At 35.4% G+C, this 17,909-nt stretch overlaps 1 protein-coding gene across 8 annotated transcripts in view; it reads right to left on the bottom strand.

Annotated features, from left to right (window-relative positions):
- The window catches only part of sorbs1 (sorbin and SH3 domain containing 1), a 58,757-nt gene that overhangs the window by 26,978 nt on the left and 13,870 nt on the right, over positions 1-17,909 (bottom strand). For 2 of the 8 annotated variants that reach the window (XM_082153579.1, XM_082153581.1), the window contains exons 2-13: positions 9,827-9,869; positions 9,055-9,141; positions 8,793-8,909; positions 7,829-7,938; positions 6,973-7,120; positions 5,727-5,875; positions 5,557-5,617; positions 5,320-5,394; positions 3,791-3,820; positions 3,442-3,538; positions 2,327-2,441; positions 452-535 (exon numbers count right to left, since the gene is read on the bottom strand). In XM_082153579.1, coding sequence (XP_082009705.1) covers positions 452-535; positions 2,327-2,441; positions 3,442-3,538; positions 3,791-3,820; positions 5,320-5,394; positions 5,557-5,617; positions 5,727-5,875; positions 6,973-7,120; positions 7,829-7,938; positions 8,793-8,909; positions 9,055-9,085 — 1,017 coding nt within the window. In that variant the 5' untranslated portion in view covers positions 9,086-9,141; positions 9,827-9,869. Of the gene's footprint in view, positions 1-451; positions 536-2,326; positions 2,442-3,441; positions 3,539-3,790; positions 3,821-5,319; positions 5,395-5,556; positions 5,618-5,726; positions 5,876-6,972; positions 7,121-7,828; positions 7,939-8,792; positions 8,910-9,054; positions 9,142-9,826; positions 9,870-11,672; positions 12,870-17,909 lie in introns of those variants that run through there. The other 6 variants (XM_082153578.1, XM_082153575.1, XM_082153574.1 and 3 more) reach the window with 6 other exon arrangements.

Here is a 17,909-nt window from a genome sequence, read left to right as displayed (position 1 = left end):
ACCCCAACTACAAATCAGATGGCAATTCATTGTTTAATCACAGTGCAAAAGATAATATATTGAGATTCAAACTGAATTACAGTCAGAAAAAAACAAATATGAGATGGAAAAGTTGGTGAAAAAGGGCTTCAGAAGATGATCAGGAAGCATCTGGGAAATTGAGAGGTGGTGCTTGCACCATTTTATCACCTATCGCTCTCTGATGTGGCTTCTGATGCACATTTAGAAGAATTCTACCACTCACTATAATGTTACTTTCTGTATTGCTTTTGTATTGCTATGCACTGAGCTAAAATGGGATGGATAAGGAACATACATATGAAAGGTCAGTGCAGAAAGGAAGTGACATAACAATGGTTCTAACAGACAGACATAAAAATATATATATATTTAGGGTCCTAAACACAAAAAAAAGGATGACATGCATTTTTTTAATATACTGCCAACTTACCGCTTTGCCAAAATCCATCTCGGAAAAGAACCTATACCAAGGCTCATTCACTAAATCTACATCTTCTGGACTTACGTCCTGAGTCTACAGAAATATGGCAACAAGGAAAGGAGGACAAAGAGAGAGAGAAAGAGAAAGAGAAAGAGGAAGTTTCAGAATACAAAGACAATGAGACTGAATGATGATGTTACATGAACTCTCTCTTAATGTCATGATCTCAGACAGTAAAGTAAAAAAAGGCTCCAGGCTGAGACAGCAGAGGAAACATGAATTGGATTTGTTTCCAGCTTGATGACTTATTGCAAGAGCGTCTAGTTGATCTCAGCAAAGGAACAGGAATTAGAAAATAAAGATCTCATAAAGACAAAGTAATGATGATGGAAAGGGATCCATAGATCATAGGTCTTATATATTAATGTATATAACAAGCGAACAAGGAAAATAAACACATATTCATATACTCAAAATCCATACTTTCACACTTCTGATATGAATATCAAACTTTTTGCATTATTGTTTGCTTATAAAATCCTACCAAATATTTTATATTAATATCAATTCAATAACAATAATTATGCTATATTTAACATGATATTACACTATTGTACAAAAGTTTGGGTCGGTAAGATTTTTTTTTTTAAATAAATGAATACTATTTTTGAGAAATAATAATTTTATTTAGCAAGAATCCACTAAATTGATCAAAAGTGACAATAAAGACTTTTTTCCTTTTTAACTTTCTATTCTTTAAAGAATCCTGAAAAATGTATCATATTCAATGCATCATATCAAAATATTAAGCTGCACAACTGTTTTCAACATTGATAATAAGAAATGTTTCTTGAGCACAAATCAGCATATTGAATGATTTCTGAAGGATCATGTGACACTGAAGACTGGAGTAATGTTGTTGAAAATTCAGCTTTGCCATCACAGGAATAAATTACATTTTAAATTATATTTAATTAGAAATCAATTTAAATTGTAATAATATTTTACAATATTACTGTTTTTACTGTATATTTGATCAAATAAATGCAGTCTTCGTAAGAAACAAAGAAACTTCTTTCAAAAACATTAAAAAAATCTTTCCGACCCCAAACTTTTGAACAGTAGTGTACATATCATTTAAAAATAATTGAAATATTCCACGATACAAAATTTTCCAAAAGAAAAGGACTGTTTCTGCAGAGCTAAATCAATGAAGAGACACAGGCAGCACATTATCTTCTGCCCTAGATAGGACCTGACCTGGAGCCAATTTAATTACTTTCTCTAACAATTAGCAGAAAATGAAAGAACTAATGCAGCTCGCACTTTTTCTGCTTCAGTTGTTTCACTGACAGGATCCAACGTGCTTTGCTTGGCTTCTACAATAAACCTATTTCAGCGGTATGTCATCAGAAAGACATTATGTAATACCAGCAGCTCCCAGAATGAGTCATGCTAAAAAGATTGAATCACTGAATGTCATGGTAACAAACCTCCCATGAAAATGACCAGACTGCAGACACACTCAAGCCCCAGCAGGAGTCTCTATTCTTAACTGGGTCTGGACACTGCAAGTGTCACTTATTGATGATCTTTTTATAGCTGAGTAAAAGGTCCTCCTACTTTCTATCTTCTATACTTAACCTTACTGTAGTGCGTGCACTGCTATGAACACACGCTATGATCATGTCATATATGCTATGCACAGTACGGTATATCACAACATCACTAGCACAAGTCACCTACCGAGGTCACTTAAGACTACCAAGCTGTGAGTGTGCTGTGTCCTTTTAAGTGAAACAGGCAGAAACCAGCTCTTGCAGCATCAAACGGCATGCACAGCAACAGCACTCAGAAAACATGCGTGTATAAAGAGCATCATACCTTTCTCTCCTGCTTCAGCACTGAAGACTTTCCTGGCTCGTACTCAAATATGCTCTTGGGCTCAGCACGGTACTTCCTGGTGTCTACTTTCTTGTCAGGGGGCTCCCACTCATTCCTGCAGGGATGCATGGGGGGAGAGATGGAGTGATACAGCAAGGGAGGTGGAGAGTCGCCATGGCAACCAACAAGGGCAAGTTTTAGTTAAGCGTTCCCATACATGCAGCTTGAATATATATAAAATCTCATATAAAAGCACTTTAATCATCTAATTGGAGAAGTGTATTCTGCAGTGTTATACATACATATTCAGAAACCTGTTTTGCATCATTTTGATAAATTTTTCATTACAAATTATTGTAACACTTTACAATTAGGCTCAAATCTTTGACTGTAATTATCCAATAAATAATACCAAAGATTTTTATAACATTTATTAATCTCCGTAAATGTATACAACTATTATAATGATATTGTTATTATAATATACTATTGTTCATAGTATTAATTCATGTTCATAATAAACTAATTACCTGCATTAAAGGAATTGTTCATAGTATTAATTCATGTTCATAATAAACTAATTACCTGCATTAAAGGAAATAAAAATTCACCTGGATAAATAAATGCTGTAAGTACAGAAACTTGTTAGTTCAAGTTCAATTCTTATTCATTAAATGTCATAAAAGCCAGTTTTGATTTACATTTTAAATCCCTTATTTCTAGTGTGAACTCAGTCTTTTCGGCTGTATATTTATATGTATATTTAAAACCTAAAATGATCTACAAGGACACAAAGTAAAGGCACTTCATTTATTTTCTGCTGGTGAACACTGATGGCTGGAAAAAAAAAACAGGTCTCCATTATGATTTCTAGCAGCAAACAGCAACATCTCGAACCCAACACATGCTTGTTAAGCAGCATGACAAATGCTAAAATACAGGGTTTCACATATTGAGGTCCTGTGAAGAAATGTCATCATCTCTATGTTGAGCAACACTAGCAATGTGCAAGAATTCGCACTCTAATATGAAAGTTTCAGAATTCAGTCAATAAATGTGCTAGAATCTCCTCCATAAATCATAATATTTGTTTCATTCATAGTGTCATGGCTCACCTCTGAGGTTTTAGGGAAGATGTGCGTGTTGGCACAGGCAGCTGTCCTCTTGAGCTCCCCATGTCTACTGCACTCCTGGAGCGAGGGACTGGCCGCACTTCAGGATAAATGCAAATAACAGACACTAACCGAACTGAAACACAGCTTTCCTTTAAATAAGAATGCATAATGTCGTTTTTATCCCTTAGCTAAATTAAAGGGATTGTTCACCCAAAAATGAAAATTCTGTCATCATTTACTCACCCTCAAGTTCTGACAAACCTGAATGAATTTCTTTCTTCCGGTTTAGAACAACTTGAGGGTGAGTAAATGACAGAATTTTAAAAAAATGTAACGCACAAACACTTACCATCCTCACCACCATGTGCCGGCCTGTCATCTGAAAGAGTCAGAAAATACTTATTAGATGCAAATAGTTAATAATAATAATCAGTGATGAAGCAATACAGCTGACATATTTTTGTGAAACTATTAGAAAACAGTGGAACTTACAACATATTGCATTTATTTCACATATCAAATGTATTCCTACGGTAGTTTGTAAACTATTTTCTTATTGTGCCCTACTTAGTGTAGCCTGTGCTCTAAAGCAGCAACTCCATGGGGGATTCTAAACATCTAATGTATAGAAGGTGAAAATTACAGGGATTAGATTAGTGTGACATAGCAGTCATGATCAACTAAATAGCAGCTCCAAGACCAGTAGATGGCGCTATAACAACAGCAGTGAGTTCTTCTGATGCTGGAATATTCTACCTAGCTGGTAAATTACAGTACAAATAAAACATTTTCACCACAATCTACAGAAATTAGGCATTTCAGTGGTTATGCAACAAATAAATGCTGAAATAAATACTTCAGAGTCAGACCAGCCCATGGCATTGCTAACTTTGCATTCTTAAGAATCCAATGGATACACAAAGCCCATTAGTTGTGTTGTGGCTGCTTTAATAATTCAGCAGAATCATTCTCTAAAAGCACAGCCATGAAACACATCACAGAGGTATGAAAGCTTTTAAAATGGAGGTAATCAATCTATGAGTTTTAAATACATGGTGGTGTGGTCTTGGAAATAGCTTCTTTACCACAGCTCACCTTGAGTGTTATGATTTCCTCTTTAGGACAATCAATGTGTTGACACTGTGTGCATATAAAGCAGCATCTATTGCACATTGAGATTTGTGAAAGAATTGACTTGTAGATGGCGCGAACTACCCCGCATATTTAACACCTTATATTATATACACTCTATAACGGGTGTACATTCTATACACCCGTTAAAAGTTTGGGGTCAGTACAATCAGATTTAAAAAAAAGAAATTAATACTTTTATTCAGCGAGGATGCATTAAAGTGATAAAAAGTGACAGCAAAGACATTTATATTGTTAAAAGATTTCTATTTCAAATAAATAAAATGCTGTTCTTTTGAGCATTCATCAAAGTTTCCACAAAAATATTAAGTAGCACAACTGTGTTCAACATTGATAATAATTAGAAATGTTTATTGAGCAGCAAATCATCATATTAGAATGATCATGTGATGCTGAAAACTGGAGTAATAATGCTGAAAATTCAGCTTTGCATCACAGGAATAAATTACATTGTAAAATATATTCAAATAGAACCGTTATTTTGATCAAATAAATGCAGCCTTTGTAAACATTAGAGACTTCTTTCCAAAACATTTTAAAAATTCTTACCGACCCCAATCTTTTCATTGGTAGTGCATATCCATTTTATTTGATATTCATGAACTGGATATAAAATGAACTAACACATACAAAAGGTTAAAAGGTGTTGCTGAAGGACATAGACAGAAAAGAGTGGCACGGAGGAATGTTTAATTAAATATCTGATTATAACTATAACCATGGTACCTCTGGCTCTCAGTGGCCTGTCATTGCTCTCTGGAAATATGTAGGTGGGACGATATGGATTTTCTTCGACAGTCTCTGAGTATAAGGTGGGTGAAAGACAAAACACACTGACAAAGATGAATACACACATATACTGTAGTGAGATGTGATCTGGACATATTCAGATTTGGAATCGATACACAAAAAGATGGCATAGAAAAGTGTTGAATGCATGTAATTCTCAAGCAGCATCTTTACCTGGGATTTTGTGAATCTGTTTGAACATGTTTCTGTACCAGTCCTTTGATAGCTCTGTGTTCTAGAAGAGAAAAAAATGCAGATGGTCTTTTATTTATATACGTTTTTGGATGTACTTATTTTAGTCAAAGTAAACACAGGTGAATCTTGAGAACAACCCATTTCTTTACCCGTACTGGGACTCTGGGTACCGGGACAGCTGAATATTCAGACAGTCTCATTGTCTTTCCTTCCATGTCTGCTGGACTCTCAGAGAAAGATCTATTCTGGCTGACAGCAGGGCTCCGATTAGGGCCACTGCCCTGCTCCGCAACAGCTTCTGAAACACACGACCACAAAGTCAGATCATAGAACACAAGATGAAAAACACACTGATCTGGTACTTTCAGACGACACTTATCTAGGACAATACCTTCAAAGGGATCACTAAACGATTTAATGTTTAAATTTAAATGACTAAGTCATGGCTACAAATCTATTAGAAAAGACCATTTTCCTAGGAAGGTCAGATACATTTACATTTCTTGCAACACTTCTCTTTTATTTTAACCATAGTTGAATACCGTAAATGTTTCTCGTGGCACTGACTGATGCACCTTTATTATGGATTTAGACCGTTTGGCCAATTTTCAGGGTAAAATGACAGTTGATGCTTCAAGTACTTCTGACAAGTGCATGCTATCTGACAGACAAGGACTGACAAAGTCCAATCTCAAAAGCTGCTGCTAATCTTTGTGGGAGCAGTTATGCTGGTTCATATTTTTGTAGAAACTGTGATAAATTTTTTCAGGATTCTTTGATGAATAGAATATACTGTCACTTTTGATCAATTTAATGTGTCTTGCTGAATAAAGGTATTTATTTCTTAAATAAAAAAATAAAATAAAAAATCATACTAAGGTTAAACTTTTGAATGGTAACTTTTGACAGACACTCCCACCTTAAAGTGCCCCCTATTATGCAATTTTAAATGTTCTTAATTTTGTTTTGTAGGTCTCCTACAATAGGTTTACATGCATCCAAGAGTAAAAAAACACTTTAATTTTCTCATAACATACACTGCTGTGTCACCTCTTTTCTCACAGTGTCTGAAACAGTTCGATGAAGGTTTCAGTCTCTTTAAACGAAACTAAAGCAAAGTTTTGTTCTCTAAAGCAAATTTGTTATAAACCTACATAGGTTTGTTCATGAAATAAGCCAATCGATTCTGGCAGTTCAGAATCGACTCTTGAAATCATAAACGTCTGATATTAATTTGAACTCAAACATAACTTTGGAAACTAATCGCATGTGAAAGTAAGTGAATATTCTATATAGTTTTTCTTTCTATATCATGAAAGCTTTTTGCTTTTTAATTAGCTTGATACTCGATTCTACTTTTGATGCCACCTGAAATATTAAGAGGCTGGTATTTACCTCTGCTGTGCTGCAGCAAGACGATTGTTGGGTTCACACTGCTGGTGCGGGGATATGAAGAGGACACTTTGGCTGATGAGGTAATAGCACTCGGTTGATCAAGGCAGGATGTGAGCTGAGACTGACTCTCACTTACAGGCGAGTCCACCTAAGGAGGACACACAAAAGCACTGACTCTGGTGTCACATTTTGGTTGTGAAATACAGACAACTTTGAATTTCTCAGAAAATGGCATGGAATTTGCATTCACTTAACATCTCTCTCAAGCAAATGATTATTCCAAAGATTCCTCTGTGATGCTGCTGAACACAGTGACAATTACAACAATACCGCACTTTTTTTTGGTTTCTTCTAATTACTGTGTCTTCGGTCTTGAAGAGGCCATCTAAACCAGGAGTATTCAACCCATACTTTATAATAACTTTTATTAAGAATATTTATACAATGCTTGCAGTGTTTTAGTATTTTTAGGTTTGGAATTCATTCAAGTTTAAGTGTTATAATAATAATAATAATAATAATAATACTTTGTGCATTTTTCGGTTTATAAGCTTAAAATTATTTTAGAATTTTGTTTAGGTTTTATTTATTTTATTTCAGTTTTAGTAAATCGGTTTTAAAGTTTTAAAGTTTTAAAAAATAGATCTACAAATGTCATCTTGCTTGTGAAATACTGACAACATTTCAGTCGTTACAATCACTTAAGAGTGAAGTGTTCAGAATTTTCCTCACTGTTGTCTCCAGAGATCTTCGGATCGAGCTGTTTAATTAGCACTGATATAGATCTCTAAATTATATTTTCGCAAGAAAGCAAAGCATTGCTAAAAAGTAATGAGCTTCAAACATGGTGACTCACCTTTGTTGGTGTCTCATTGACTTGAGTTGAATTTAAATCAGCTCTGGTGTTGTTTACACTTCTCTCGGTTGTTTCTGTGGCATCTCCATTGACCGCACCAAGCCATCCACCTGTAACAAATCCAAACAGTTTAGATTCTCAAAGGATCAGGGAATCTCCATGGAATTTTTTAAAACCTAAAAAGGCATAAACATGAAACAGAGCTGCAACCATTTGGCAGCAGACCTGTTTGTTTCCAGCGCTAACCACAATTTATGCCACAACAGATTCCTTAATCCTCCATTAAACGAATCACCAGCCAGAATCTGTCAGAACTGAACCCCACAGAAAGTCTTCATCCACAGAGATGCTAATTTATGACTGGGAAAAAAACCATTCTCTGAACTTTGTCATGAGAACAAGGAGACCATTGAACCCACTGTAAGAAGTGTTTGTTCCAATGGCCTTTTTATTCAGGCACAACAACAATTAAGGCATCTCTCCCAAGTGCTGGCAGTTAGCCAGGATAGTTCCAACATGGAGATGGTGAAAACGTCCACGCTGAAGGTCTCCGTTTCCAGAGCTCAAAGTGGGTGTGAACAAAAGACGTCTTTGATTATCCTCTGTAAGTATGAGCATTCACTGAAAGCTATTTGAGCAATGAAGTTGACTGTCAGACAATGCTGTATAAGTTCCTCACAAAAACACAAGTTTTTTTCCTTATAATTTACTAGCAACTAACCACATCATACACATTGACGGTCAAAATAACATGTGAAGAGGAAACTCAAGAACACACCATTCCTGTAAACAGAGATCTTTCCAGGTAATGATCGCTCAGAAAAAACAAGAACACTTTTTAGTGTACATTAGCTACACATATCATTAGTAACATTAGCACACAACAATTAATCTGGCACTGTACTGCTTGGTGCAATATATTCAGAGCACTCTCCTATTGACACATCCTCCATTTCCAACTCACTTTTGGCAGAGTTCACGGATAGCTCTTGGCCCGTGCCGTCCTCATCATCGATGTGCACTAGCGTGGCCCTCAAAGTAACAGCACCCTTGCCCTTGCAAACGCGGGTAGGGTCCAACTCTGCAAAAATACAAAGCAACTAAATTGATCATCTTTTCAAAGCACTAAATAAAGTACATGTACATGAGTACATGATGCCAACAACCATATTCGTTTTACATTATTCAAACGTTAGACCCCCAAATCCTAAAAATACTGGTCTTACCAGTAGGCATGAGATCAGGTGAACTTTTCATGATCCTCAATGGTGTTACTCGCACAGCAGATACAGTGCGCCGACAGGGTGGGCGTGCTTCAAGACACATACAACCATAAGTGAGATGGGAGAACAGAAGAAAAAAAAAGATTATAATTGCATATTTGCAGTTTTTCACATCGTCTGTGACATTTTGGGTTGCGACATACTGAGTTATTGTTAGAAATTGAGAACAGCTCTAATAATGGTCACATAGAGACCCGAGGGCTTTTTAAATTCTAGGAAGATTATAATCACACTGTTCTCTGTTGGCTGGCACAAATATCAAGGAAAGATGGATGAACGGAAGGAAATAGGGGGCCTGGCAATAAGAATACTGATTCAACAATGACTCAAGCCAGAGAGGAAAACAGAGGGAGTCTGTTTGTGATTGCTTACTCATGAGCTTCCTGCATCAAGACATTAGACTGCTATTATTCCTATGTAGTACTTACTACAGTGTTTTGATTAGGCTAGGTGATTTGACAGGTTTAAACAATATCATATAGTTGTGCATTATATGAGGCTGTAAGCACAGATTTAAAACTGGCATGCTGAGAAAATGGCTGTCTTTTGCAGTTTTATCTTAATTGATGTTGTTGTCTATATCTGTGTTGCAAACTTGCAATTGTTTTGTAAGTTTCATTCATACCCATGTAACTGTAAATAAAGGCTAGCCAGGCCGGTGTAACCTCCAAAAACTTGATGGAGATGGGAGATACTGAAAGTGTGGCATGCTTACCAGGGCCTGCATCAAATTTCCCTGTGCCCTCTGCTGGAGAGCCCTGCAAATGAGAATGGGTGAAAGGAGAGATAAAGGGAGATGCTAAGACATAATGTTGCTCAGCATGTCATTAGGAAAGAGAACAAAGAATAGGCAAATGGTTGGCAATCAAGACAACTCAACAACACATCCTACTTACCTCTATTACATGTTCCTAAGCATGTTTACAACTGTAAAAAATTGCAAAAAAACTGGTGCAAAAAGTAGGAGTGGGTGATAGATACGGTTACTGTGTATAGGAAATCAGTACCAGCTGATTAAAGTATAATAGAGCCTATATCTGAATAAATCCTACCATCCAACCTTAGTCACCAACATAAAAGAAAAAAAAACTGGCCTATTTGTTTATTTGCCTGCTAGGCTTGGCTTTGGTATAAGTATATTTAGACCTGATCTCATATTTAAGATCTGACAAAGATCTGATAACTGGATTGTGAAATTTTGACTGGAATAATGTTACAAACAATCCTTCTAATATGGTAAGCGTGAGGGTGCTGATGCATGAGGAGACTCAATACCCCTCTAACTAATGTGTCACACCTTTGGCTGTGGTTCACACTGAAACAAGATACAAAGTGACCTGTTATAGAACATTGACTAAGTAAGAAAATATGGGTCAATGAAAATGTATATGTTTCAGTAGCAGCCAATGGATATCTCCCTTGAACAGATGTTTCTGCCCAGTAATAAGTAAGTCACGTTAGATAAAAGTATCTGCCAAATAACTAATTTGATAGTGATTACCCAGCAAGCAATAGCCGTCATTTCACCGTCTAGGTTAACTATAGACCTAATATAGTCCGGCTATGAGTAACCCACTTCTAGCTAAGATAACCTTGAATTTGGTTACATGATTGCTTGTGTTTGGTTTCATTTCTTTGACATGTCACGTAGCCTGTGAGTCTATTCTTGGGCTAGTTAGATGTCTATTATATTTTCACTGACAGCCCAAATTTTGCCTTATTTTAGCCTAGACGTCAGGGCTGTGTTTGGACACCTATTAGACATCTTTTAAATGCAAAATTGCTTGCTGGGTAGTATTTTAAATGCTAGTTACTATTTGCCAAGTGGAGGGACTTTAAAGCAGAATTTTCTTTAGAGATACAAAATAGCATCAAAGTGGATAATTGCAGATATTTCTGTTGCATTTCTAATGGATCTCAGTGTAAACATTAACCATCTGTCTATATGCAATGGCTCCTGTCTCATTGACTTATTTTAGCCAACAGTTACAATCTATACAAATCAGAACCCGCTAATTAGCCAGCTAAGTAAACTTAGAACATTTAACAGAGCCTATATCTGAATTAAAGTATGTGAGGAGATATATAAATAATATTGATAAAGTCCTGAAACATATACAGAAACATAACTGTTAGCATTGGATTTATCCCCTTGAAAATGGATATCCTTCTAAATTTAGAAGACTTGTGCAGTTGTGGAACGGCAATTTTGTAATTCTATCATACACAAATATGCTGTTTATAATAAACATTTATACCACATACTGAATTAGATAAGTGGGAATCATTTTCCATTGTAAAATTAAAAACAGGTCCAGCAATAACAGCTGCACGCATCACTACATCAGTCAAGAGTCACACGGTTTGAGGATCCTTAATTCTCTGGATTGCTCAACATGTAGCCTGTGTTGAAGTTATGCTACTAATCCTGATTTAGCTTGAGCTTTGTGGCGTTTTAGTAAATACATCCAAAGCCAAATTAATAAATAAACATATGCAACTGATTTATTTCTGCATATTAATCTTAATAATATTATACCGAATCAAATTTTGCAGCTTACCTTGTGAGGACCTTCAGCTGAGCTTAACTTGGTTTAAAGTCCTAACAAACACCTAAACAGGGAGGGTGCCCTTTTAAATGTCCTTTGTTGTGGCCTATCATACAAATCCAGACTATTATGTCCTGTTCTCTTCAAAGAACTGAACCTTAACCATGCTTTACCTCTTTCAACTACCAAGATGGACCTGTCAGCACCAGCAACCTGGGAATGTTGCACCCACTTAGCATTGTGATGAACGAATTACACCATCCTGCTTTCCATCCCTGTCTGGCATGACAAGCACCTCATGAGGCTATAAACTATATTAAGATAACTAAGATAATAGACCAAAAATGTTATAAATCTGGTGTCATACAAATTTGACAGACTATTGATTGTGGTTTATTTTAAGATTAAGCATCAGAACAGGGCATGGGCCATATGGGTTGGACCAGACACATTTTTTCTCACAGTAAACAGTCACCTGAGTGGTCTTATCATGGTCAAGGGCATGAACACTGACCGTTCAGGCCACTCTAGTGTATTAGAGACACTTATGATGATTACAGTCTTCTTCATCATGCTAAAAATAAAATACTTCTAACAAAGTAATTCAAAAGACTTAAATGGCATGCTAGAAATGTCCTACGAAATAACCACAAACTTTTAAAGTTCATCAAAATACAGCCTCAAATCCGAATTACACCAAAAAACAATAAAAATCGAAATCTTAATATTTGTCCAAGCCAGCTATGACCTCACTATTAGTCCAAAATCTTCATCTTTAACCGGCTGTAATTTTGTCATTTCGTGCAGCCGTTTTGTGCAAAAAAAAAAAGGCAAATCATGTGAACAAACAAATTGCTGGAATCTTGTTGCATTGTGCCTAGTAACTGCTGTACTCAGTCCAGCAGGCCTTCTCCAGGCAAAGCTGTAAAACTGAGCAACAGTGGAAAGGCTCATGTCAGACATGGGTCCAAATCTTTGTTTCAAAATCAAAACACTGGCTTAAACCTCAGTCGAGGCCAGGCTATAAATCTCAGGTCTACAACTTTGGCTCATGTAGTGAGAAAAGGGGCCTCCTGCAGGGGCACTTGATAGCTCAATAAATCAATTCATCCACAGAGTCTCTTACATTTCTGAACAATTTAGCTCACTGAAAGCCCAATACAAAACATTAGTGTTTAATTTATAAAAACAAACTTGTTTGACAATAATGAAAATCCTTCTTTACAGTTATTGTACACTGTAAAAACAGCATCATTTTAAACAGTAAAACATGACGCAGTAAAAACATTTAATGGAATTTTAAAGTAAAATGAAATACTTTTAAATACAGCTTTTTAAAGTGAAAAACAAGTTATCTTATAATTTACAGTGAAAGGCCATAAATTGACATATCCAGAATTCCCTATAACACTAAACATTTGATGGTTTGTCATTTAAATAATATGTTTCTTCATCTTATTTGTTATCAGTTATGTACTGGATTTTATGCAAACATCGCTTCTGTTTATAGTATAAAATGATTTAATAAAATCCCTCATGCTGTCAACACACATTTTGTGCGCTTTTTTATATTATCTATAAAACACTTTATTTTAATATTATATATATCAAACTGTAATAAAAAGTGTCAACTTATTACTTTTTCTAACTGACCTAACCCTTAAATTTTTTGTTTTGTAATGTACTTAGGTTAATTCAGCAATGTTAAATTAAATATTATTAAATATAACATTACATTTACATATGTTGGACACACATATACATATATATATATGACAACACAGTAAAAGTAATTTCAATAAAATCATAATAGCATTTATAATATATAATTATTTTATTAATAATAAAATGTTTACACAAAAACTGTATAAAAAGCAATGTGGTAAATTGTAACTGTTGTTGCTGGTTGATTCAGCAATGTGTGTGTGTGTGTGTGTGTGTTGGGTCCTTAACGCAAACTGATGATATTCACAGAGTTAACTACTTGGCACAAGCTGCAGCCAATGAGCTTGTAGCTCAACATTTAAATGGCTGGCTAGCATTCACTATAGCAGTTTGCAGCACATTTTCAGAGTTACTCTGAAACCCTCCAACTTCCCCAGCTCCACCTGTGTAGATTTACAATGGGTGATTCATTTATATGCTAGGCTATTTGTACAGCAGAAGTATGTCTTACTCTCACAGCAGCGAATCAGCGAGTGTATTGGCAGTAGCAAGTTCCTGTACTTGCTCTGCAGCAGCAGCAACAATAATCAACAGCAGCAGGAATAATCTTCAACAACAGCAATAATCAGCAGCAGCATAGCAGATCTATTCCTCCAAGACCAAATACATTCAAATTTTCATTTCAATTACCATGCTAAAAAATTTCAGAGAGTTGTCGTGATTGAAATATATGAATAAGACATTCCAACATTAAGCACATTTTTTGTTGTATTTTTTGTGTGTAGAAAACATAAGAAGAATGTTCCCTTTGGTTGGCATTGTTTACTGACTTCCCTTCCACGGTTTTCACCACAATTTTCTGCATGACAGCAATGCTGCTGGAAGCATTTGATTTAAGAACTTGGCAAAACTGAACTTGGCTACTGTGGATTTCGATGGCAGATAACTATTGGCACATAAAAGACATCTCAAATAAAATCTGTGAGAACTCTCCAACCATCAAAATATCCATAAAAGTGAAAAAGTCACAGCATTAGATTCTAAAGCACAGCAGAAGGTCATCATGTACATCCTTTGGTGCTTTCCATTCCATTATGCCAGCCCCATTAAAATAATAAAGGGGGGATGACACAAGAAAAAGTACCATGATATTCCACCCATGAATCTCTGGGGATTGCCTAATTCTATTTCCATGACAGCTTTTAAAGAGTGCAGCTTTAATACACAAAGGAGATCTACAAGGGGCCTGCTGTAGCCGGAGCGAGGGGACTGGAGGGGAGGGGGGCCGTTACATAACACAGTTTGACTTCTGCTTTGTCAACAAATGGCAGAGGGGGGCACAGAGAGAGAGAGAGAGAGCTCACCAGGATCACAGCAAACAGCTCCAAACATGGCTCGAGAGCAGCGCTGTAGAAGAACAACCGTGGGTGTTTAATAGAGAATATCCCATCAGTACCGTAAACATCTTCAGCAGACATACTGGACGGAGGCCTAGACTGTCATACTCTCAACACATTTAAACAATGGCATCATAAAAGGAAATGTATTTAACTGTGGTATTTGCCTCAGCCACTATTCATCTATAGCCTATGTCTTATTTCAGAGCATGATACCACAGGCGGTTTCCAACCAAAGTTGCGAAAATTTAACTTGCGAGCAAAAATTGGAATATTGCATAAAAAACATTTGCAAATAAAGCAGTGATTCCATCCCATGTGTTCAAGAGAACAAAATCACCACTTCCTGGGAATTTGGAGCAAAATATCTGTAATAAAAATGGAAGTTGTCTCAGAGTGCACAGACTAAACACAATAAACACTGTCATGTTATCTTATGGTCAAATGCCTGGTGATTGTGAATGCACTTTTTTATGCTCATTTTTACAATTTATGCACATCTTGGCGTTTCCATCTGTTTTTTTGGGGGGGTTTTTTGATATCCCAAAATGCGCACAAAAATAGGTAGATGGAAACATAGCTACTGTCAGTGAAACCTCTCAGTTATATTCTGGGAAAGATGCCGAACAACTGAAAAGAGCGTGCATTGCAGACAGGAAAATAATAACTCACAAAAAAACAAATATGGCACAAAGGGACAGTCTGTGTATGATTTACACAGTGTCTATTGGTTTCACTGTAAAATGATGCTCAGATGTAAATAATGCTAAAAATAGCCAAAGATTTGTGCACTTCTTTCGTTTTACTCACTATTCTGAACTCCAATGAACTTACAACTTTTAGGAACATAAGTAATGCACCTCAAATCATCTTTTCAATTATGAAGTACTTTGAATTTCGAAGTTGCATAGCTGTTGAGTTGGACTAATACATATCAAACAGACCTACACAGAAAAAATAGTTTTGTGGTTTACTCCCATTTGCCCTTTTCCCAGCATGCGCAGGAGTATGAATAATTATAGTTGCCTTGTTTGACCATTTGCCAGTTTTATTTACGTAAATTCTGTTCATATATTATTAGTAACTTGTTGTCTTGCAGCATCAGAAGTTTGTTCCTCTATTAAAATGATCAGTTAGTTGATTACTGAGTGTTTTCCCCAACAAGAGTGTTTATATAAGTACATTAATTAGTAAATAAAAGAGCATAACACTAATAATAAAAAAATGCAAATAAGGGGAAACATTCAACTTTGCATACTTTTATATTTTTATCTTGCAGGCTCTACAGTTGAATATATATGCAACTTAGATTTTTATCTTGCAGGCTCTACAGTTGAATATATATGCAACTTATATTATACACAAGTTATATTAAGTGATAAACACTGTCTTTTAAAGGTTTGGGGTCAGCACATTTTTAAAAGAATGTAATACTCTAATTTAGCAAGGATGCATTTCACGCATAGTGGTCACTACAGTGGACAGCTATTAAAAAAGCATTTTCTTGAATTTGCACGGGTTTTTATGGCAAAGTTGCACATCAATCTCTTCATTGGACCCTGGTGCATCATCCTATAAATTGCAATCAAGTGGCAAGCCTTTGTGTTTCGATTTTTTCCCCCTCCAAACCAAGATGGCCAAGGGTCAGTCAGACATGCCAAGTTGCTCCAGAATATCCACCCATTCCTTCTATCCTAGGAGACTCTTGTAGGTAAAAAAAATATTGCAGCATAAAGCAATATCTAATGAGTCATATCACAGTAAAATTTTCCAAGTTTTGATTTTAGATTGAGAGAAAACTCTGATTAATCACATGTCCACTGTAGTGGACGTCATGCATGCAATGGCTATATTTCAGATACAATTCATAATTATAATGTGAATATTGTTTTTGAAATTTAAAACTTAAAAACTTAATATGCATTGACTTTTTCTACTGTAAATAAATGTATTTGTATTATTAGAATGTAATTTTCATTGACATCGAAAAAAGTCATGTGATTACATAATGTATGACACTTGTAATGCATTACTTTACTTGTTAGATCAAAAAGTCATCTGATTTTATAATGCATGTTATTGTAATGCATTTTTTACTCATAACATCAAAAAGTAATCTGATTACATAATGCATGTTACTTGTAATGCGTTTCCTTTCTCATAACATCAAAAAGTAATCTGATTATGTAATGTGCGTTATTGTAATGTGTTTTTTTACTCATAACATCAAAAAGTAATCTGATTACGTAATGCATGTTACTTGTAATGCGTTTCTTTACTCGTTACATCAAAAAGTAATCTGATTAGGTAATGCATGTTACTTGTAATGCGTTTCTTTACTCGTTACATCAAAAAGTAATCTGATTAGGTAATGCATATTACTTGTAGTTAATTACTTGTTAGATCAAAAAGTAATCTGATTAGGTAATGCATGTTACTTGTAACACATTACTTTACTTGTAACATCAAAAAAGTAATCTGAATGCGTTATGCATGTTACTTGTAATGCGTTACCCCCAACACTGATCATTTCAGATGAGATTGAAAAAACGTATCGCTAGGTTTTCTCAGAGGAGGGCTATGATAGAAATGTGCATGTCCATCTTGAACATAATCAGAATTATCAGCTAATAAGGGTAAATCTCCATACTCTGGTGCACTGGAGGGAGCATCTGAGTGGTTTCCACAGTTGTACCTTGACAGGCTGTAGAAAATTCTGATGGAATCACGTCCTCATGTTCTGATATCAAAGATACGCAAAGTGCAACTTGTATGAAGTTGTATGAAGCCATTGCAATATTTTGCATTTATATTTTTTGTATATATTTTATAGTTTTCACATTATTTGATATAATTGCATTGATTAGTTTGTTAAATTCACATACTTTATCTGTTTGATTATTGTCTTATATTTAATACAGTATATCTTCAGTTTAAACCAACCGCATGCTGTCCACTCAAGTGGACATCTGAAGATCTCTTTGAAAAATTTGTAAAAAAATAAAATAAAAATCAATTCTTGTTTTTCATGCCCTAAGAGCAATAAAAACACATAGGAAAAAAATCCTGACTGAGGGTATCATAATTCATGCATGAAAGGGTTAAATTGATCAAAAGCGACAATAAAGACTTAAAAACGTACTGTTCTTTTGAAATTTCCATTCACCAAAAAAAGTTTTACAGATTT

The sequence above is a fragment of the Leuciscus leuciscus genome (assembly GCF_965113295.1).
Source record: "Leuciscus leuciscus genome assembly, chromosome: 22".
Classification (NCBI taxonomy): Eukaryota; Metazoa; Chordata; class Actinopteri; order Cypriniformes; family Leuciscidae; genus Leuciscus; species Leuciscus leuciscus.
The sequence above is the reverse complement of the archived record's forward strand: the minus strand, read 5'-3'. Positions and strand labels throughout refer to the sequence as shown.